This window comes from Staurois parvus, unplaced genomic scaffold, assembly GCF_062004578.1.
Source record: "Staurois parvus isolate SC_StPar_1 unplaced genomic scaffold, SC_StPar_1.0 ptg000022l, whole genome shotgun sequence".
Taxonomy (NCBI): domain Eukaryota; kingdom Metazoa; phylum Chordata; class Amphibia; order Anura; family Ranidae; genus Staurois; species Staurois parvus.
The window spans coordinates 9,514,276-9,537,960 of record NW_028317818.1 but is presented as its reverse complement, the minus strand read 5'-3'; the positions used below and the strand labels follow the sequence as shown (position 1 = coordinate 9,537,960).

The 23,685-nt window shown below is 41.1% G+C and overlaps 1 protein-coding gene across 4 annotated transcripts in view; it reads left to right on the top strand.

The window, feature by feature from the left end:
* USP7 (ubiquitin specific peptidase 7) overlaps window positions 1-23,685 on the top strand; it is a 264,238-nt gene that overhangs the window by 173,741 nt on the left and 66,812 nt on the right. For 2 of the 4 annotated variants that reach the window (XM_089692216.1, XM_089692209.1), the window contains 5 exons: window positions 109-210; window positions 4,785-4,890; window positions 8,285-8,377; window positions 8,454-8,521; window positions 11,402-11,502. In XM_089692216.1, coding sequence (XP_089548342.1) covers window positions 109-210; window positions 4,785-4,890; window positions 8,285-8,377; window positions 8,454-8,521; window positions 11,402-11,502 — 470 coding nt within the window. Of the gene's footprint in view, window positions 1-108; window positions 211-4,784; window positions 4,897-8,284; window positions 8,378-8,453; window positions 8,522-11,401; window positions 11,503-23,685 lie in introns of all 4 variants that reach the window. The other 2 variants (XM_089692212.1, XM_089692205.1) reach the window with 1 other exon arrangement.

The window sequence follows — 23,685 nt, the reverse complement described above, 5'->3', positions numbered from 1 at the left end:
TTAATACAGGGTCATGTCAGAGCTTACTAAGACTTGCAATGCCTTTAAAATTTGAAATCTTTGTCATAAAAGAATTGATAAGTAAATAATGATTATTTTATCTCACAGGGATTTCCTCAAGACCAGATTCGGCTATGGCCAATGCAAGCAAGGAGTAATGGAACAAAAAGACCTGCAATGTTGGATTATGAAGCAGATTGCAGCAAAACAGTAATTATTTGTATAGGGACTGGTCTTGAATTATATTTATGGGTATAATTATGGTAGCGTTCCTAAATGTCAGTTTGTTACTGTTATGGATAAATTTGTTGGTACAGCTCGTTTGAAAAATTATTTTTTTACTCCTGAAAAAGGATTAAATTAAAGTAACAGGTAAGGCTATGTCCTAACCAAGCTTTTAAATGTTCACTCCCCACTGCCATTACATTTGTTGCATAGTAAATGTTAATAAATGTCAGAGTAACCTTCCTTCTTAAAAAAAAAAAAAAAAAGTTTTACACATACCTGCATTCCTTTGGTATGGTATAGAGGAGTGGCCTCCAAAATGTGCCCCTTTGCTTGCCTTTTTCCCGGCCCTTGGGGCACTATTCCATCCAGTGATTTCAACAATGGAGCAAAATTCCTCCCACTGACAACAATGATGGGGCAGAATTCCTCCCACTGACGCCAGCAATGGGGCAGAATTCCTCCCACTGACGCCAGCAATGGGGCAGAATTCCTCCCACTGACGCCAGCAATGGGGCAGAATTCCTCCCACTGACGCCAGCAATGGGGCAGAATTCCTCCCACTGACGCCAGCGATGGGGCAGAATTCCTCCCACTGACGCCAGCGATGGGGCAGAATTCCTCCCACTGGACGCCAGGACTTTTTCTACTTCCACTGGCCTGAAGGAAAGTAAACGGGCCCTTTGTGTGGGAAGTAGGGAGACCCATGGTATAGAGTAAAGTTAAAAAAAAAAAGTGTGAAAAGAGAGAAACGGTTGCTTATTCAACAAAGGTCTTCTAAAGTGGTCTTTACAGCAGACGTGTAGACACCCCTAGAAAAGATCATAAATATTCTGATCATAGTGATATGTCAGACAATTTGTTTTTGAAATCTGTATTACACACGTATTCAACCATGTAATTAGTCAGCTTAAAGTGGAGCTGTAGTCTGTTTTCAGAGGTTTAGAAGTCAGCAGCTACAAAATCTGTAGCGGCTAACTTTTAATAATCAGACACATACCTGTACCAGGATCCGGCGATGTGCCCACTGCGCATGCATGAGCCTTGCTGCACATTGTGAATGGTCCCACAGTCTTCTGGGACCTGTCACACTTCCCAGAAGACTGCACCGTGGTGGTTGGGGGGGGATGTGTGAAGAAGAACTTCCACTTCTCATCGCCTAGGCGGTGGCAGCTGGTACCTGTCAATATCAGGTGACCCATGACCTAATATTTTGCTGCACATCCTTTGAGACCAGCACTGCAAACGTGATTTATGTAGCTATAAGTCTTCTGCAGTTGCCAACAAGTATCATGGCCCACTCTTCTTGAGCAACTGCTCCAGCTGTTCTAGATTTGAAGGGTGCCTGACTGCATGTTTTAGCTCCTTCCATATGTTTCAAAGGATTCAGTTCAGGGGTCTTAGGTCACTTTGGAGTAGTCCAGTGTTTTTGTTCTCAGCTATTCATGGGTGCCTTTTTGTGTGATTTTGGGTCTTCATACTGTTGGAGGACTCATTACCTGCCACTGAGACAAAGCTTTCTGACACTAGGCAGCAAGTTTTGCTTCAAATTCTTTTAGTCTTGAGATTCCATTGTGCCCAGCAGGTACTCAGGACACCCTTTGCCAGATGCAGCCCAAAACATAACCCTGTCTCCTCATCTTTCACAGTAGGTACAGTAAGGGAAGTTTATCAAAGCTGAAGTAAACAGAATCTGGAGTAGCTGGGCATGGCAACCAATTTATCTTCTATCAAACTGAAGATCGAAACTGGTTGCCATGCACATCTGCTTCAAAGTCTATTTACTTCAGCTTTGATGAATTCCACCCAGTGTTCTTTTCTTTAAAAGCTTCATCTCCATCTCCATCTGTTAACATAATAGATGTGAATTGCCAAAAAGCTAAATTTGTCCAAAGGACGTTCCCCCAGAATCATAATGGGTTGTCTGTATGTTTTTGCAAACTCCAGTGCCTGCTTGCTATGGGGGCACTAGGCAGGAGGGAGGGGCCTGGCTGGCTTTTAAGGGACCTGAAAAGAGGTGGGTTGGGGGGTGCTCTGTGCAAAACCATTACACAGAGCAGGTAAGTATAACATGTTAATAGAAAAAAAAACAAAAAAACCTTTAGCCCGGTTCACACTATTGTGGTGCTGGAAAGCCTATGTGATTCGGGCAGGAATCACAGCACATTCCTTTTCAAATCACATGCGATATTTTACAGTGTGATTTGAGCCATCCATTTTGTTTCGTTCAATTTGCTACGCAAATTGTACTGCACCCACACAAAAGGTGCAGGCATCTTCTCTTTTTTTTTTTTTCTTCTGCACTTGAATTGGATCTCATGGGCATCCACACCCATGCAATCCAATTCAGCCAATCACACTGCATTTTGCAAACAGTTTTTGGGGTGTCATTAACATAGACACCCACAGCAGTTTGTGTGAGTGGGGTATGATTGTGATGCAGTGTGAGAAAAGCACAGGAATCGCTGCAAATCTTGCACTGCATCATTGTGAACCGGCACTTAATGCCACTTTAATATTTGCAATTGTAGTCCTAGGAACATCATGCTGCTTAGTGATGTTTTATAATAGTCTTGAGCATGCTGGTCTATCATTTTCTTTGATTTTCTCAGACAGCTTTCTCTTTTGCATTCTCTGTTCCATGTTTTGTGTAGTGTGTGATTACTTTTCTCAATTTAAACAGGCTGATTACAAGATTGTGAGATATATGATGTGAATTACTGAAATCAGTTTGAAATATCCATATAATCCTGTTTAAAGTATTTTACAGAGGTTCCAAAAAATCTCTTTTCACACTTCCTTTGCCATACCCTGTCACTACTAAGGTATGCAGGTATACCTGTGGCAATTACCTTATGTGTCATCACTTTTGCTGGTGAAACAAAGCATGATTACAATGAGGTGTAAAAGATGCCAATAAATTAGTCCATGGCTGTGTGTTTAATATGTATGCACAGTATCTCACAGAAGTGAGTACACCCCTCACATATTTGTAAATATTTTATTATAACTTTTCATGTGACAACACTAAAGAAAATATACTTTGCTACAATGTAAAGTAGTGAGTGTACAGCTTGTATAACAGTGTAAATTTGCTGTCCCCTCAAAATAATTTACACACAGCCATTAATGTCTAAACCGCTGGCAACAAAAGTGAGTACACCCCTAAGTGAATATGTCCAAATTGGGCCCAAAGTAACAATATTTTGTGTGGCCACCATTATTTTCCAGCACTGCCTTAACCCTCTTGGGCATGGAGTTCACCAGAGCTTCACAGGTTGCCACTGGAGTCCTCTTCCTCTCCTCCATGATGACAAGACAGAGCTGGTGGATGTTAGAGACCTTGAGCTCCTCCACCTTCTATTTGAGGATGCCCCACAGATGCTCAATAGGGTTTAGGTCTGGAGACATGCTCGGCCAGTCCACCACCTTTACCCTTAGCGTCTTTAGCAAGGCAGTGGTCATCTTGGAGGTGTTTTGGGGTCATTATGTTGGAATACTGCCCTGCGGCCCAGTCTCCGAAGGGAGGGGGGGGATCAAGTTCTGTTTCAGTATGTCACAGTACATGTTGACATTCATAGTTCCCTTAATGAACTGTAGCTACCCAGTGCCGGCAGCACTCATGCAGCCTCAGACCATGATACTTCCACCACCATGCTTGACTGTAGGCAAGACACACTTGTCTTTGTACTCACCTGGTTGCCACCACACACGCTTGACACCATCTGAACCAAATAAGTTTATCTTGGTCTCATCAGACCACAGGACATGGTTCCAGTAATCCATGTCCTTAGTCTGCTTGTCTTCAGCAAACTGTTTTCGGGCTTTCTTATGCATCATCTTTAGAAGAGGCTTCCTTCTGGGAAGACAGCCATGCACACCAGTTTGATGCAGTGTGTGGCGTATGGTCTGAGCACTGACAGGCTGACCCCCCATCCCTTCAGACTCTGCATCAATTTAAATACATGGAAAACGTGTCAAAACGCACCCTTGCATTTTGATGCGATTTGATTCACATGTCCTGTGTAAAATGCACCACTAACTAGGTAAAAATGCATATGCGTTTCCTCTGTGAATAGAAACCGCTCCAGACTGGTCTTTTCCCTTTTGGCTGCCAAGAAAATATTTTCACACTTAGGATGGTTTTGAAGTCTCTCACATAGACACAGCAAAATAAACAAGCCCATTACGTAGTAAATTTGAAACCAAACAATCATCCCAAAAAGCGAAATGGCAAAATAGCGCATAAAACTCACATGCAGAGCTGCTTTCTGGATCCTAGAACAGCGGTGTCACATCTGTGCAAAGGCTCTGCCGTGCCAATGAGAAACATCAGATGGTTGAAAGGTTTAGTTCTGCATTAAAGAAAAGTTTGAGTTTTTAAAGTTTTATTGGCAATCTATGTTCCTATTGGAATTCAAGGTTGAAAGAAGAGAAATCACTCCAGCAAGGACCCAAACCGCAGATGTCTGGATTCCACATGATTGGTTTTCAGTAGACATTGGTTTTACATTTTGTTGTCAATATTTAAAATCATTTTTACCATGTCTTGTTTATAGATGATTGAGCTCAGTGACAATGAGAATCCTTGGACAATATTTTTGGAAACTGTAGATCCAGAAATGGCTGCTAGCGGTGCAACACTTCCCAAGTTTGACAAAGATCGTAAGTGTAGGCTATCCTCTCTAAAATCTTTTAATTTACACTTATAATTTTTTTTTTTTTAATTGATGTGATTTCTTACTCTGCATTGTTTGGTTTCTGTTGCATGTAAATGTTAAAGCTGAACTCCAGGTACAAACATTTTTATGTAAATATATTCCTCAGTAGTCTAAGAATGTAGATTCTATTTACGGGCACCAAATCCAGTTATCACCTTGTAAAAGCAGTGTTGACATAAATGCCTGACTGCACATAGCTTGCAGAGAGTAGAGCTGTGTGAGGGACCCAATAGATCCACCCACTACAGGGTGCCTTCAGACTACTACATGGGGGGTGGATACAAGACCAGTCATCCTGCAGGAGTTTCCTGTAATAAAGATCAAAGTTTTAGACTGGACCACTGCACAGATGTTAAAGAAGTAGACAGAGAGCACAAAGATTCAAGTTGGAATTCACATGCCTCTCTTGTATTTATACAATATTTGCTTATCCTGATGTTCAGTTGTAAATTATATCAATGTGAATGTCAGTTGGATGAACCAGAATTTATTCTACATGCTTATGCAGTAGGATTTTAGATAAACTCATTGAAAGGTCTCTGAAGCATTGTCATTTAATTGTCATTGAGATACTTTGGTGGGGGAGGCTGGTACCTGGATTCGACGAGCTCTAGATTAACCTGCTGGCATCGACGGTACACAGATATTGGGCCTCTTGGCTGCTGGGCCTTGATGCCGAGTGTCCTACCAAAAGTAAACAAACATGTCAAGTGGGCATACCCTGTGCGCTCCCGGTACATTTACCAATGCCGCACAGAAAGGTCCCTATTACTTGCAATGTGACCACTTTGGCTAATCATGGCAGTCACATGACTCTAAACCCCTCCCAGCATCACAAACCCATTAAAGGGCCAGGAGGCACTGTTGCCAATGGATTAAAATGTTTTAAGAGCCTGTTCACAACAGATGCAGCAAGGTTGCACCGGTAGTCATTTTCAACGCTGCCCCAACATATACAGCCCTGGCCAAAAGTTTTGAGAATGATGCAAATATTAATTAACTTGCAAGGAACTGTGTGCAGTCATCATTGCTTTTCACAAAAAGGATTCACAGGCAAGGATACTGCTGCTACTAAGATGGCTCCTAAATTAACCATTTATTGGATCAAGGAGAGAGGTTCAGTTGTTGTGAAGAAGGCTTCAGGGCACCCAAGAAATTCCAGCAAGCTCCTGGACCATCACCTAAAGTTGATTCAGCTGCAGGATCGGGGCACCAGCAGCGCAGAGCTTGCTCAGGAATGGCAGCAGGCAGGTGTGAGTGCATCTGCACGCACAGAGGGGCAAAGACTTTTGGAGAATGGCCTGGTGTCAAGAATGGCAGCAAATAAGCCACTTCTCTCCAGGAAAAACATTGGGGACAGACTGATATTCTGCAAAAGGTACAGGGATTGGACTGCTAAGGACTGGGGTAAAGTCATTTTCTCTGATGAATCCCCTTTGCAATTGCTTGGAGTTACCAGAAAAATCGAGTGCTACCATTAGTCCTGTGTCATGCCAACACTGAAGCATCCCAAAGACTATTCATGTGTGGAGCTGCTTCTCAGCCAAATGAGTGGGCTCACTCACAATGTGCATAAGAACACGGCCATGAATAAAGGATGGTACAAAAACGTCTTCCAAGAGCAAGTGCTCCCTACCATCCAGGAACAATGCCTTTCCCAGCATGATGGAGCACCTTGCCATAAGGCAAAAGTGATAACTAAGTGGCTTGGGAAACAAAACATCGAACATTTTGGGTGCATGGCCAGGAAACTCCCCAGACCTTAATCCCATTGAGAACTTGTCAATCAATCAATCCTAAAGAGGCAGGTGAACAAAAGAAACCTGACAAATTTTGACACAAGCATTTATTATACACGAATGGGCTGCTGTCATTTAGGATGTGGCCTAGAAGGTGATTGACAGCATGCCAGGGCGAGATGCAGAGGTCTTGAAAAAAGAAAGGTCAACACTGCAAATATCAACTTTGCATAAACTTAATGTAATTGTCAATAAAAGCCTTTGACACTTATGAACTCCTTGTAATTATACTTCAGTATACTATAGTAACATCTGACAAAAAGATCTAAAAATACTGAAGCAGCAGACTTTGTGAAAATTAATTTGTGTCATTCTCAAAATTTTTGGCCAGGGCTGTAGATACAGCAAAATGTCTTGAGTGCAGAGCACACCACAGCATTACTGTGGCGTGCTGTGAAAGAGCACTGGATGCAGTATTTTTTTCAGAACAGCAGGTTGCAATACAAACCATCACAGTAGTGAATAGTGAATTATCGCTACAGTGAAGGGTACTGTATTGAAATGTCACTTGTGACATTTCATCAAAGCTCTGTGGGGGGGAAAGTGGTGTGACATCCCAAGATTGTTATATCAGCACTGTCACACAGCTCACTTAAGTGGCTGTGCATTTAGAAGGACTCAGTGGTGGGAACGGGATTAAAAAGTGTTTCCTAGAGCGTTATGGGTTAGCTAAAGAAAACACATAGCAGTAGCTTCCTGCCTTTTAGGCTATATTTCCTTGAAAATTTTGAAGGAACCATCTGATAAGGGATGATTGACTGAGATAAATAATTCCTGTCAACTTATTCTGGTTTATATTATTTCCAGCTTGAGTAATTAAGCTGTGTAAGCTTGTTACAAGTAAGGGGACAGGAGAACAAGTGAGCATCACAGCACTAGATCTGAAAAGGGAATGTGCTGACAGAAATATGCAGAAAGCCATTACTGATTTACTTAAAGTAGTTGTAAAGGCTCAAGGTTTTTTTTTTTTAGCTTTTTTTTCACAGCTAGTGAGCCAATGAACAGAGAGAGGGGGCAGGGCCGAGCCGTGGCTCTGTATAAATGGACACGCAGCTCAGGAGTGAGCCTGCTTGGGTGCCCCCATAGCAAGCTCCATGCTGTTGGGTGCACGAGATAGGAGGCAGGGGCCAGGAGTGTCGGTGGGAGACCAGAGAAGAGGAGAATCAGGGCTGCTCTGTGCAGAATCACTGGCCTTTTTTCAGTTTCCGACCCTGAATGTGTAAGTTGCTAGTGAAGTCGTCATCTTTTCATCTTGTGTCTAGTTATTGGCTTGCTAATTCTCTAAACTATCAAACTATACAATTAAGATGAGCATGGTTTCTTAGGTGTACAACAAAGGTTGATAGTCTTCTATCCACAGTCTCAGTTTCTAATAAAGTAAATGTATCTTTTTTACATGGAATACGTTTTTTATGCAGCAATTTAAAAAGCTTGTTACTCTTCAAACCTTTTGTTCAGTGGTTAATGAATATGTTTGCAATCTTGTAATTTTGGAAGGTATTTTGGTTGTGACCTAATTCGCTTTTCATGTTATGACAGATGACGTTATGCTGTTCTTAAAAATGTATGATCCAAAAAGTCGAAGTTTAAATTACTGTGGACATATCTACACACCAATCTCATGTAAAATACGTAAGTACAAAGCATATTTTTGTTAAGTTCTTGTATTGCAGGAAATTTATATTAAATCTTTTCTCTTTTATATTAGGTGACCTGCTACCAGTTATGTGTGAGCGAGCTGGATTTCCGCAAGGAACTAACCTTATCCTCTATGAGGTGATATCATTTTACACTTTTTTTTTCTTTTTTTTTTACTTTTGCCCTTCTATGTTAAGGGCTGTTTCCCACAGCCATACAGGAAGTTCAACTTTCGCATTTGCATGCACACACATCATTAGAAAAGTACGTGCCAGTGGTTATGTGCTTAAAGCTGTGTGTTTTTTGTGATGCATGCCAGCTGGCAAAATGTATGCAGCAGCTGTGGCTTTCATATGCCCTGAATACAGGCATATTTTTTTTCAGGGCCATGTGCAAGAGCCCCAAGACTCCTTTTAATTTAGGCTAAACTGTCAACATTTTATTTTGTGACAGTAGTACCTAATACAAGTATAAACCTTTCCAGTAGTATTCAACACACAGCTATTGTCTGTTTTTACTAACCTTTCTGAGCTAAAAGACTCAGAGAAGTATGATGTACTTGGTTTCATAGGAATTTAAAAAATAATTGGGTCACTTTAGAATGATCTTTTAAGATATATGAACAGTTTGTAAATTTTTTTTTTTTTTTTTTTTTGTTCTCTCACAACATTTTTCTCATTCGGTCCGTTCACAAGCATAATTAAGCAGGCCATAGACTGTTTGAACCATGTATGGGCAAGCTAAATGTACCCAAGTTGATCGATCAATCAACTTGGGTACAATCAGCCTGCCGGATTTTAAACGCGAATATTGCTAGCGGCTTCCGCCGCCGGGAGAACACAATCGCTCCATGGGAGGGATTCCCCTGTCAACACTCTGGTTGATGTGGGAATCAAGCTAATTTCTTCACTGCATAATGTGGTTGCAGGAAATAAATTTGCTCCATCTATGTCCAGCCTTAGAGCAGGTGTAGACTATTTTTTTTTTTTTTCGTGAGATAGTTCAATACCTCATTTGTTTTCACATTTAAGACTTCTTTCAAATGGCCGGTTTGTTGCATCCTCTAGATTCCCATGGCAAAAATTTATGGACTCTTTCTGCAGGAATGGCCGGGTTTATGTGTTCAGCATTGGCTGCCCAGCCCATTTAAACTAATGGCGGGTTGACAGTGGCCGCTGCTAAACAGAGCAATTAACTGCGGTTCCGGAACAGATATCCAAGCCTGGATGCAGCTGACTGCCTGTGTGAAATGGGCCATAATGTTATTTCACTTTGTTTTTTCACCTTAATAGTTCTGCTTTCTACTCTCCTCAGACAGTTCATAATAGTCCAATAGTCAGAAACTAGTTATACATTGAAAGCTAACTTGCGAACCAGCTTCAGTGGCTTTCTCATGGTGATCACATGATTGGAAACCATACAGCGCAACAAATTGAATGGACAGGACTTTAATATGTACCCATGGTTCCTTTTCAGATAAATAGGAACTACATAGTTTAAAAGCATATTCTATATTCCATTTTGATGGTTAACCAGTTGTCGCCCGGCCTATAGCCAGGCGAACAGCTCGTCCCTCCGGGTGAACGCCATATGGCGTCCTTTCAGGCATGCGCAGTGCGGCTGCCTGCAGCGCGATCTGTCACCGGCTGTGTACCTTGGACACGGCCGATGACAGATCTGTATACCGGATCTGTTGCCAGTACCATGTGACCTGCTGTGACCAATCACAGCAGGTCATGTGACATTTGTATACAATGGATGGCTTCCTTTCATGCCATCCATTGTATACAAGTGTGTCTAGCTGTGAATGGTCACAGCGATCACATGCACAAGCTGGTCCGATCACATGCACAAGCTGGTCCGATCACATGCACAAGCTGGTCCGATCACATGCACAAGCTGGGCCAATCACAGCCCAACTGTGTCATGTGATTAGCCGTGGCCAAATCACAGCTAAGCACAAAAAAAAAAAAAAACCTGAATGAATCGACTTCATTCAGGTAAATGCTTGCTTATAGCAAAGTAATTCTTTGCTATAAGCATATTTGTGTTAAAAAAAAAATAAATACTGATCACTTCCTCAAAGTAGTACAATGTTACTACGGTAACATTATACTACTTTGGTCATAGTGAAATATGAAAATAAAATCTTAAAACAGAAAAAAAGTAAGAAAAAAATAAAACATTTTTTTTTTAATCAATTTTTTTCTCTCGTACTGTCACCAGGCAGTGTCCCTGATCACCGCCATGCCAGTTATATGATGATGCTGTACTGCACTGGTGACAGTATGTTAAAAAAAAAAAAAATAGTGACTTTTTTTTTATTTTTTCATTTTCTGAAAAATGACAAAAAAATTACAACTTCAAAAAACTCGCCATGCCTCTTATGAAGTACGTCGGACTGTCTACTTTGCAAAAAGTGCTCATTTGGTGGATATCTGTACTGTTCTGACATTCTTGGACCTCAAGAAATTAGAACTGTCAGTACTTCAGGATTGATCAATTTTCAGATTATATCCCATAGTTTGTGAATTCTATAACTTTCCTACGAACTAAATAATACATCCTAATTTGGGTTATTTTCACCAAAGACATGTAGCAGAATACATCTTGGCCTAAATTTATGAAGAACAATTATTTATTTGAAAACTTTTATAACAGAAACCAAGAAAAACGTGTTTTGTTTTTTTTGTTTTTTTTTTCTCAAAAATTTCAGGGTTTTTTTTGTTAAATTAGCAAAAAATAAAAACCCCAGTGTTGATTAAATACCACCAAAAGAAAGCTCTAGTTGTGTGAAGAAAATGATAAAATGTTAGTTTGGGTACAGTGTTGTATGACCGCGCAATTGTCATTCAAAGTGTGAGAGCGCTGAAACCTGAAATATGGCCTGGGCAGGAAGGGGGTAAAAGTGTCCTGTATGGAAGCGGTTAAAGCAACTTGAATTATGAGGGAAACTGTTACAATAGTCAAATATTTTACCTAGTGTATTAATTATAGAAATATCTGGTTTGTTTACAGGAAGTAAAACCGAATTTAACTGAACGCATTCAAGATTATGATGTATCCCTTGATAAAGCACTTGATGAGCTTATGGATGGTGATATTATAGTATTTCAAAAGTGAGTATCTGTAGCCAGTGCATCTTGTATAAAAAAAGCAATTTTTACACCCTTTTATTAGTAATAACCTGAGCAGTTTTGTCTAGCTGTAGTATGTGCTTTGCATACAGTGAATCTCTTAAATATGATAAGTACCAAGGCCAACAAAAAAAGGCAAAAATTGGCACCAAGAGAAACTTAATTTTGTACTCTTAGTTTCCTGATCACTTTTTTGTGCTGTAGCTGTCGGGGTTCTCAGTGTGCAAATTTCAGCAGGATCTCTGGTAATCTTTCCAGCAGTGCTTGCTGTTCTATAGCTAATAAGACTGCCGCATTGCATTAAGTGAGTAGAGAAGAGTGTGCCAGAGCTTAGATTTTCATATTTGCATGTTGAGCTCTGTGGGGTCTCTGGGGTACTTGGTTGAAAGAAGGAACATGCTTGTACCTCCTGGTAACATTTTTTTCCCCTTAGTACCTTTGCGACATGACCGGTTTATTGTATTCTACAGCTTTCACTGTTAAAAGTTTAAAAAGTGAGGTTTGCTAGATGTTAGATTGTTAAATGTCCTAGGCACTTAAAGTGTTATTAAACCCAAAAGCAAACATTAAATTGCAGCTTACCAATTCTTAAATGTGACGGCTGCATTCATTTTTTTTTTCTGTCTTTTATTTTCACATGCTCAACAGCTTTTATCTATGTAAAACCTTTATCCCAAAAGGAAAAAAATGGTTTGCTATACCTGCTTATAAAATAATAGCTGGAGTTTAGCTTCAGTTTATTATTTGTATTTAAATCTGCTAGTACATCAGACACCCCTTCCCCAAACTGAAATTGCTGCTGTCCAAAAATACCCCCTGTGCTAATTCATCCAGAATGGAGTATTGTAATACAGGAGGTGTGTTACTGGCTAGATTGCCAGGTGGAAATAGAGGGGAAAGAAGAAAAGAAACTGATGCAGTCACCACATCTAATGATTCCTAAGCTGCAGTATATTATATTTTTGGTTTTGGATTTAATATCCTGTTCGCAACCTTTTTTTTTTTTTTGTTCCAAATGTTTTTTGCAAAAAAAGTCCATTAACCGCTTGTCCACTGCCCTATAGCAGAAGTACTGCTACAGGGCGTCAGTGCTGCGCAAAATCACATATATCTGATTTGCATCCCTGGGTAGGGCACGCACGCTGCCTTACCTGCGCCGCTATTGGCAGCTAGAGATATCAATCGCTGGGTCCGGGCTGGCGATTCCCCACCGGCACTCGGTGATCATCGGGGAAAGCTGACAGGGGAGAGACCTGTGTGTAAACACAGGTCTCTCCTTCAGCAAGGACATGCTGCTTTGTATTTCTCTGCGCAGCAGGTACTGTCATTTCCTCCCGCCCCTTTGGATGGCCTTCATTTGGGTTTTCGTCTGTGCCATTCAAACACACTTACGGTATCTCCTGCACGCTACTCCATAAATGCTCCACAGGGGAATACCCTTACTTGTAACAATGGCAGAGACCAGACGAAAGGGAGCCGGTTCTAAACAGGTAAACATTCACTGTGCCAAAGGCCTGTACAACACTCAACCTCAGAGTGACAATGCTTTACTTGCACTAGAGCAGGACCCAGTTTTAACACTTGTGTTAGCATCTTATTCTAGCACGCATCAAAGTTGCCTTTTTGACAGAAGCAGAATTTTCTGCGTCCATGTCATAATTCCTGGGACAAATTATGGTCTTAAAGTAGCCATGTTTGTCCAGGGCTCAGAAATGGCCTGCCACTTTTTTTCCCTACTCCTGTTTCTCAATCGCGGGTGGCCTCTCATATGGTGGTCCTAGTGGATGCTGAGTCAGAGGGCAATAAGGAGGATATTGAGGCAGTGTTGGAGGAAGCTACAGAAGAATTCTATCCCCCATGTCACTATATTGATGAGGAGCTTCATGGAAAATGCTTGCCAACATTGAAAATCTTGATGACTATGTCTGCAAAAGCCTTGGCATAGTGCAAGTTGAGTCTCCTCACTCTAGCGACGTGCCTTTTGACACAGAGATCTACAAAGTCTTCCAAACATTCCCCGTCCAGAAACAAATATAATGTGCAATCTATAATGATTGGGACATTCCAGAAAAGATTTTCACTCCCTCAAAAGTCTTTGCTGACCTCTATCCAGTGGGAAGAAGTGGGCTATACCTTTGGTTGACCCTGCCATTTCTGTTCTAAGCAAATCTCTCACTGTACCTGTTGAAGATGTTGTTTCTTTAAAGCTTCAACTCAGAAAATTTGAGACACTCTTAAAAACTCTTTTTAACCTGCCAGGCTCAGCCCTGCAACCAGCTCCTGCTGCTTTCTGTGCATCAAACTGCAGCTAGCTGGACTAGATCAATGAACAATCAACATCAACCTGTCTTGTGCGGTTGCAGAACAATTACAACAACCGCCTTTTGCTTTTTTTTTTTTTAACCCTATTTTGTTTTTGATGGTGATTTTTATCTGTAGACACAAGGCACAGCCACGGGAGCCAATTTTTCTCCGAGTTCTGATAATCTAACGATGGGTCTGTGGGAAAACCAATATATCTAGAAGAACAACCCCTTTAGCCAACATCTGTTTTTTTTTTTTTTTTTACGGTCGATATATGGACAATTTTATCATCTGGGACGGTCCTCACCCTCTGATAGAAGAGTTCGTAAACTTGCAATTCTAAAATTTTTGGTCTCACCTTTACCCATGTAGCTGATCCCACCACATTGTGCTTTCTGGACCTTGAACTCACATATTCCATTTCCACCATCATTGCCAAAAGCTACCAGAAGCCCACAGCAGGGAATTCTTTTCTACGTTTTTCTAGCTGTAACCACCCTAGATAAATCCGCAACGTTCCAAAAAGTCAATTCCATCGCCTCAGAAAAAATTGTACTAGGTTGGTCGACTGCCAAATACAAAGAACGGCCCTAAAGGACAAATTCCTTGAAAAAGGATACCCACCTCAGCTTATCGAGGAAGCCTACTCTTTTTACCTGACAGATACACCAGCCCCTCAAAAAGGAAGTCCGGAACCTACCATTAGGTTTGTTACCCGATACCATTCGATCCAGAAGAAAATGGAAAGTATCTTCAAAAGACATTAGTCTAGTCTGTCCAATGACCCACATCTTGCACCATCCATTTCATCCCTCCCCAAATTTGGTTACAGAAAAGCACCTAGTGTTAAAAAGAAGATTGCACCCAGCAAAGTTCCCACTGCTACCAACAATACCACCATCAGACAGCTCACCCTCATGCAAATCACACGGATGTTCTGTTGCAATAAAACTTTCTCACTTGTGCTCATGTTTCCCTTGGTAAAAATAAAACATTCTGTACCAATGGCAAAACCTATCCCATTACAGCATTTTACAATTGTTCTGCCACTTATGTAATTTACTGCCTCTACTGTCCCTGCGGCTTGCTCTATGTTGGCCACATAATTAGAACCCTCAGAAAAAGGTTCTGAGAACATCGTCGCTTAGTACAGGACGGCAATCCAAAAGTGTCCCATGACACTTTTCTGAATTTCACCACAAGTCTATTCATGATCTTCAGGTATGGATCCTCGATACATACCTGACACATACACCACAGCTGAACGCTTTCAAACGGTTATGTAAACAAGAAACCTTCTGGATATACACCATTTAAATACATTAGTTCCTGGGGGGTTAAATGAAGAAATTGAGGTCCACACAGTTTTTATGATTTTTTTTTACCTCCTTTGGTTGATTATTCTCAATTTTATCTCATGTTATCCATATCTGTACAGAGGCCCAATTCATAGAGCTTACAGTTTTCTTTCGCATTTCTATTTACAATTTTTATTCTAGCTAGTTATCCGGTCCCTACGTTTATCAAATTTCTTATTTATGCCGTTTCCCCTCACAGCCAAACATAGTACCACATATGACATCTCGTATTCCTGTGGTTTGTTGCTAAACGGCTTAAAACACATCTTCTGCTATTAGCCTCACATACATACACATACATATTTGTTGCATTGTATTGCCTTATGCTCTTATGTCCTACATTTATTATAATTGTAATTTGAAACCGTGATTGTTCTTGTTGTATTAATCTGTCTGTGTACTGCGGTGCTCCAATCTTGTCCGCCGATTCATGCCGCTCATCCCACCTCCAGTACATTGCCGTCAATCTTCTAGCAAAGTCCGGCCCACCTCTAAGAGTGACGTCTCCCACATCCAATCAGGTCTGAAGAAGTTGCTTTGAAACACGTCACCTGACTTCTCGCCTTTAATCTTCTACAGAGTACTGCTTCGCTCTATGGGGAGCTGCCTTCACCAGTGTCTTTTATAAGGATTCATGGACATTATGGACTTTGTGATGATTTCATTACTGAAACATCCTGCCATACTCTCATAGTTGCTTTGTTGTTGCCTATGTTTTATTTAGGATAGTTCCCTCTCAGCGCCATTTACTTTTTCATTTAAAGCTTTTGAGGGTGCCTTCCCTGTTTCCCCTACCCCATTCCGTTAGTCCTCAGGTTTTTTTTTTTCTATTGTCCTAATGGGATGTACCTTCTCTCCCTTAATGAAGAAAAATCACTTGTGGCCTAGCTAGTTTATTTTGTCTTGGGATTCTTCAATTATTCAGTGTACTCCTCACTGTCTTCTAATAACACTAGAGACTTGTACCTGGACCCCATGCCATGGGGATGACATGTAATGTTCGGGCACTGGATTCTGCAAAGACACTTACCTCTGCACTCTGTACAATGTATGTAGATAGCCATAGGGTGCTATACAGGTTCAAGGCCATGGTCTGTCCCTATGGAACCCAGACCCTAGAGACCAATTCAAAGGTAAGTCCTCCATGCTGGACGAAGCCTAGAACATATATAGGGCCAAGTATCATGGGCAGGTAAGAGAGGGTCACCCTGTATCTCTGACCATTATTGGTAAAGACTGAGGTTATGTTTGTAAGTTTTTTAAACTTATTGTTAAAACTCAACCACTTAGAGCCTCAAGTGGATGACAAGGTGTTATACAACACTTCTGGTTGCACACTTTACCAATTCCACCTAGAGCCCTTAAAAAGTACTTGGGTGCTTCCTCCCACCCTTTTTCCATGAAGAATTTGCTACAGCACAGTCTACATCTGGGTTGCTATGTATCCCTTCCAAACATGCTTACCTTATATTCCATGAGTAATTTCATAGGAGATCACCCACACCTGGAACTATGGTGGAAACCAGGCAAAAGGCAGCCATGGAAAAACCTCAGGCAAATGTGCGCTCTGCTGAAGGCCCACTCAACCTCAAAGTGATAAGGCTTTTCTTGTACCAGTTCAAGACCTGATTTTAACACTGGTCTCTGTATCAGACTCGTTATTTTTCAGGTACGCAACAATCTGCTTACTTGATAAGGGCAAACGTTTTTGCAACTGTCACAATTTCCTAGTCAATTAACTGCTTTAATGCTGCCATTTTTGTTCAGAGCTCCAAAGCACCCCCACCCCTTCACCAGCTCCTCTGTTTCTACCTGAGTTGAATCCTGACATGCCTGGCCTAGAAGAGGCTGACATAGAAGTGAACAAAGAGGACTCAGAGACTCTGTTGGAGGAGGCTGCAGAAGATTTCTCTTCCCAGACTCCTACACACCTGAAGTTGCAGCTTCATGAAATACACTCACCAGCCACTTAATTAGGTACACCTTACTAGTACCGGGTTAAACCCGTTTTCCTTCAGAACTGCCTTAATTCTTTGTGGCATAGATTCAACAAGGTGTTGGAAACATTCCTCAGAGATTTTGGTTCATGTTGACATGATAGCATTACACAGTTGCTGTAGATTTGTTGGCTGCACATCATGATGCGAATCTCCCGTTCCACCACATCCCAAAGGTGCTCTATTGGATTCAGATCTGGTGACTGTGGAGGCCATTGGAGTACAATTAACTCATTGTTGAAGAAACCAGTTTGAGATGATTTGAGCTTTGTGATATGGTGTACTTTCCTGCTGGAAGTAACCATCAGAAGATGGGTACACTGTAGTCACAAAGGGATGGACATGGTCAGCAACAATACTCAGGTAGGCCGTGGCATTTAAATAAAGCTCAATTAATACTTGGGGGCCCAAAGAAAATATCCCTCACACCATTACACCACAAGCACCATCCTGAACCGTTGATGCAAGGCAGAATGGATCCATGCTTTCATACTGTTTATGCCCAAATTTAACCCTAACAACTGAATGTGGCAGCTGAAATCAAGACTCCGCAGACCAGGCAACATTTTTCCAATCTTATATTCTCCACTTTTGATGAGCCTGTGCGAGTTATAGCCTCCGTTTCCTGTTCTTAGCTGACAGGAGTAGCACCTGGTGTAGTTTTCTGCTGCTGTAGCCCACTTGCGTCAAGGTTCGATGTGTTGTGCATTCAGAGATGGTATTTTGCATACCTTGGTTGTAACAAGTGGTTATTTGAAGTCCTTTTTGCCTTTTTATCATCTCGAACCAGTCTGCCCATTCTCCTCTGACATCAACAAGGCATTTTCCTCCACACAACTGCTGCTCACTGGATATTTTCTCTTTTTTTGGAGTGATCTCTGTAAACCCTAGATATAGTTGTGCATGAAAATCTCAGTAGATCAGCAGTTTTTTAAATACTCAGACCAGGCCGTCTGGCACCAACAATCATGCCACATTCAAAGTCACTTAAATCCGCTTTCTTCCCCATTCTGATGCCCGGTTTGAACTTCAGCAATTCGTCTTAACCATGTCTAGATGCCTAAATGCATGGAGTTGCTGCCATGTGATTGGCTGATTAACACAGGTCTGCGTGTTTGATTATTTTCATCTAATTTCCATGTATTTTGGTGTGCTGAAAACAAATAAAATATTGAAAAAACTCCTAGATGTCATGATTTGCCACAAAATGCAAAATTGTCTTCAAATTTATAAATTTTTCGAAAATTTTTGGTATTCGTTTTTTATAGTATGGGTTTTTAACCAAATTTAAAGTCCAAATTACTATTAATTCACCTAAGTGCATTTAAGATATAAAATGCCAAAAAAACCTTAAAGGGGAGTTGTCCGAGTTATGTAAAAAAAATATAGCGCTGTAAATCTGATGGTCAGCAATATATACATAAGCTAAGCAAGTTTTAGGAAAAAAGAATTCTATTTCCTCATTTCCCTAGTTCTCTTCTGGCCCTTTGTTGTTATTTGCAGGTAAACAATCTCTGCCCCTCCCCCCCTGCAAAGGGGGTGAATACAAGTGCTGCTCTGAGTGACATGTCTGACTACTGGGATACTCAGCAGAATGCTGTATGTGTAAGCCTCAGTCCTGAGTCTGTGCTTCTAATGGTAGAAGGGGTTAATCTTTCCTGAAGAATCCAGTGGGTGGGATACCAAATACCCTTGTTTTCTGTGTCTATGGGACAGTCGAGATGGACAAAATCACTGGACCAAGAAGAGTTGGCAGCCGAGGGTGCTAACAGTCGGTGAAAAAAATGTCCTCCGAGAAACTTTGGTACCTTCCCATAAAGTTCTTCTACCACCTCTCCACATAAAATTGGGATTGATGAAGCAATTCGTAACATCACTTCCAAGAGATGGAGAATGCTTCAAATACTTGGTCACCAATTTCCAGGCCTGTCAGAGGCAAAATTGAAGGAAGGTGTGTTCGTCGGACCAGACATTAGAAGGCTTATAGTTGATCAAGAGTTTGTCAATACCATGACAGATCCTCAAAAAGAAGGGTGGATTGCATTTAAAGAAGTCGTACAGAACGTTTTAGGCAATAACAAAGATCCTCACCACAAAAAGATCGTCGGATGAATGCTGAAAGCATTTCAAGCTTTAGGTTGCCTGATGAGTTTGAAAGTGCATTTCCTCCAGTCCCACCTTGACTACTTTCCTGAAAATTTGGGAGCTGTGAGTGAGGAACAAGGTGAACGATTCCACCAAGACATTAAACAGATGGAAACGAGATACCAGGGAAAATGGAGCATTACAATGATGTCAGACTACTGTTGGATGCTTGAGAGAGACATTCCAGATGCTGCTGACAAGCGTAAATGCACCTAGAGGAGCCTCACAGGGAAGAAGAATCGAATTTAGTGTGTGTAGGTGACCTCATTTCAGTTCAAAAAAGGATTTTCATGAAAAAATTGTAATAAAACTTAAATTTTATAAGTCTGTTGCCATTTATTTTGAGGTATTGCCTTATTTAACATAGTTACCTATATTGTCAGGAAACGTGATGTCCTATAACAAAATGGAGGTCATTTTTGGATTCAGCGCACCAAAAAACACAAAGATTACGTGGAAAAACCAAAACCGCTCTTGAAAAAAATTTTTTGCAGACCTGTGCAATTTGTGTTACCAAGCAATTGAACAGGTGTACCTAACAAAGTGGCCGGTGAGTGTATGTTTGCTAATGATATGTTGTGCACAAAAGCCTCAGCTTTGTTGCATTTTATCTTCCTCCATCTTGCCATGCTCCTTTTGAGTACTAAGATATGCTAAATCTAAAGACATTCCCTGTTCATGGGCACATAGAATGGGCAATCTATGATGGTTGGGTCAATCCAGAAAAGATTTCCACTCCTCTGAAAATCATTGCTCAACTCTATCCAATTGAAAAAGAGTTCTCTAATAAGTAGTCTGGCCATTCCCAGCAACCAGCTATTACTGGAATTGTTGTCCATCAAGCTGCAGCTAACTGGACTAGGGAAATGAACAGCCAACACAATCCTGTATTCCAAGATCATGCCTTAACTGCGCAGTAGCAGCCTTTACCTCCTGTTCTGCTCTTGCTTGAATGCCCCAGTAATGAAACAAATTTCCGGAATTGCTCTAATCCTCATTCACATGTGCAGAATATTCTGACTCAAAGCCTGGAAAGCTGAAGCTGCAAGACTCTTCACACACATACTCTTTGAAGGTAGATGACATCCTGGTGAGGCACCAAGAAAAAAATTCTCTAAATATTAAGTTTCTACTTCCACAGTGGAAAGGGGCTCCCTGATACCTTAAAGGTTTGTGTGGGGGGTAAGGGGGAGTATCTGTTTCCTCACTGAATCCCATACCTGTTCAGTCCATTTCAAAGGGGTTTGAAATAGGGTTCAAAATTCTACCCCTCTCACCACCTTTTTTTTTTTTTTTTTTTTTTTTTTTTTTTTTTTTTTAATTTAAAATCAACCATAATCTATTCAAGGACAATCAGATTTGCTAAATGCCCTGATCCATCTCTCATCCAAGGGAGTAGTTTTGCCAATGCCCTCACAAGAAAGATTCAAAAGATTCTGTTCAAACCTGTTTATGGTACTGAAGCCCAACAGGGTTTTCGCCCTATTCTCTACTTAAAATCCCTGAAAAAATACTTTCAAATGTCAACTTTTCCCATTGGAATCCTGACTGTTGGTTATGGCCATCACCTCTTCTTCCCTTTCTAAGAACACAGGGCATCCAGATCCTCTGAGTGGATGAGGAATTTGTTTTAGGCAACCAGAACATTTGCCACACAAATCATCACAAAATACATTGTAATCTTTATTATATTTGCATATACACTGAACATTACAATTGGTGACTTAGCAGTAGTCTTTGTATCACCAAGGCATTATACATATGAAAACACATCAACACTAAATTGCCTCATTGCTACCTAACATAGCAATGTGACATAAGTAAGAAAGTACTTTATTTATTACAGGTACTTGTAGAACGCCGTCAATTTACGCAGCACTTTACATATATATTTATAGTACATTCACATCAATTCCTAACCCTCAAGGGGCGAACAGTCTAAGTTCCCTAACTCACATTCATACATACACATACTAGACAGGATCCAATTAACCTACCAGCATGGCTTTGGAGTGTGGGAGGAAACCGAAGTACTTGGAGGAAACCCACGCAGGCACAGGGGGAACATGCACACTCCAGGCCGGTAGTGACGTGGTTGGGATTCAAACCAACGACCCTAGTACTGCCAGGTTGCATTTAGCCGCTGTTCTGCCCACTTATTTCATGTATCAATTTCTATGTATGGTGGCCAGTCAGCCTCAACCCATTTTGCTGTTGCCTCTTCAGAACAAAGGAGAATATTTTTTAATTTTTTTTTTTTTTTTTTACAAATTGTGGCATTTCATTAGTTTCAGCAGTACACACACTGAGAATCGATGGATATGTCCCCGTTTTTGGGTCTGCTGGGAGGAGGTGGTCAACACACAATGTATAAAATTACTGCGGAATCAATAGTTAACTTAGTGATGGATATTGTTTTAATCCCTCGGAGATGACCAAACACTTCCTGAGCAACAATGTAGTAAATATATACACAGGAGTTACTTGCATCAATGTAACTGTTTGCAGTGACCGTTGTCTTTGCTGGGTGTATATGCAAATGTAATAAAGAATACTATGGTTTTTATGTGATCATTTGTGTGGCATATGTTTTTGTCACCGAAAAAAAAATAATCCCCAATTCACCCAGCTGATGCCTTTTTTTGTTGTTTTTATGACTTATGGAGGGATGTGGTGCCCGATGGCCACCACCCACACCAACAAGGTTTTAATATAATCACATGGTTTCTAGATAACCTTCTGAAGAACTCATCCCTTTTCCAGCTTTGGTTGGATGATAAAACTTCCAAAAATCTACTTTCTAGCTTTCTCTTCACCTGGGTCTTATCATGGACACATCCCAAGCAAAAGATTTTTTCCAGGGAAGAAAATGCTTTCTCAGAGCTTGTGCCCAGGGATTGAGGTCAGAGATGTTTCTCAGTAAGATTCTCCATGGGTGTTCTAGGCCTCGTGGCGTTTTAACTTCTTCATGCTCCTGTCAAGCCAAGTAATTCCCTAGCTTGACGGATCTCCAACCCAGCCTTAAATATGGAAAAATCGTTGTTTCCTCATCACTGGAAAGTGATAAAATGCCTGTTTTTCAGGCTGGGGAGAGAGTGTTCTAGGCCCTCACAGGAAGTAAAGTCATCGGAAGCCAAGCTCCCCATCAGTACCCTGGAGCTCTGAGCAAGGATGGCTGCGCAACACTGGACCCCCTTCTGCAAAGATACCCGGTAAGAGTGCAATCAGACATTTCCATGCCTGTGCCATACATCAACCAATAAGGGTACACCAGGAATCTTGCAGCCTTCAAGGAAGCAGTCAAATCCTAATGAACAGAGATTAAATGTCCAGTGATCTCTGCTGTCCACATTTCTGGAATGGACATCTGGAAGTGTAATATCTACAACCGTTACTGCTTGGACAAAGGGGAATGGGCCCGCCAACCTGATATGTCAGAGATGGGAGTCCTTGGAAGCTGATATCCTCCCTTCCAGATTGAACAAGCAGCTGCTGCTGTTTGTGGCCAGGACCTAGGATCCTCTAGCACTGGCATCAGATGCTTTTAGAATTCCTGGTCTCCAGTGTGAATTTTTCCTTGTTCCTTGTTTGTGTCACAAAAAGTGAGAGAAAAAGCCAGTGATTCCCATTGCACCGACCTGGTACACAGACAGACTATAGAATCATAGTGCACTATACATATTAGGTAACTAATTTGTTGAACATTGGAGGCAGCCGGGATGGGCTGCAGGTTTGGGCAAGATCAGAACTGATACTACAGGAGGAGAGGAGGATGAAGACTTAGTAGCACTGATTTCTTGGGATTGGCGAGCTTGTGCTTATTAGAGAAGGATCCATCCAAATGTCCAGCAGGGAGTTGTGAGCGCTGTTTGACTTCTGTGACTGTGGGGACTAACAATCTGTTAAGCAGTATGGCATACTGGTGGGAGCACACTAGAATAAATGCATGAAGAAGTCAGGTTTGTAAAGTGTTTTTTATACATTTATGAAATGTTAGTCACTTAATAGGTATTGTGCATTGTTTCTGGAGCTTAAAGACACTGTATTGTGTTTATATGTATTGAGCACTGATTCTTAATACAATTGATGGTTATATAAATGGTTATATGATACATAGTGAACAAAGGTAATGGATAACTTTTGAGGGTTATGATTTAATGAGACAGCGCAACACGGTTTCTTCACATGTTTTCTGTAGCCGCTAATAGTTCCTTTTGATTACACATGACATAGACTGCTAGGAGCTGACCCTTGGCCTCTCCCAAACATGCCAGACATGCTGTCTCAGGATCCTCTATTCCTTCCTGCTTCCCAGTCACTAGCCGTAATTGCATGCCTGCTGAAGCCTGGATCTTAAAGCC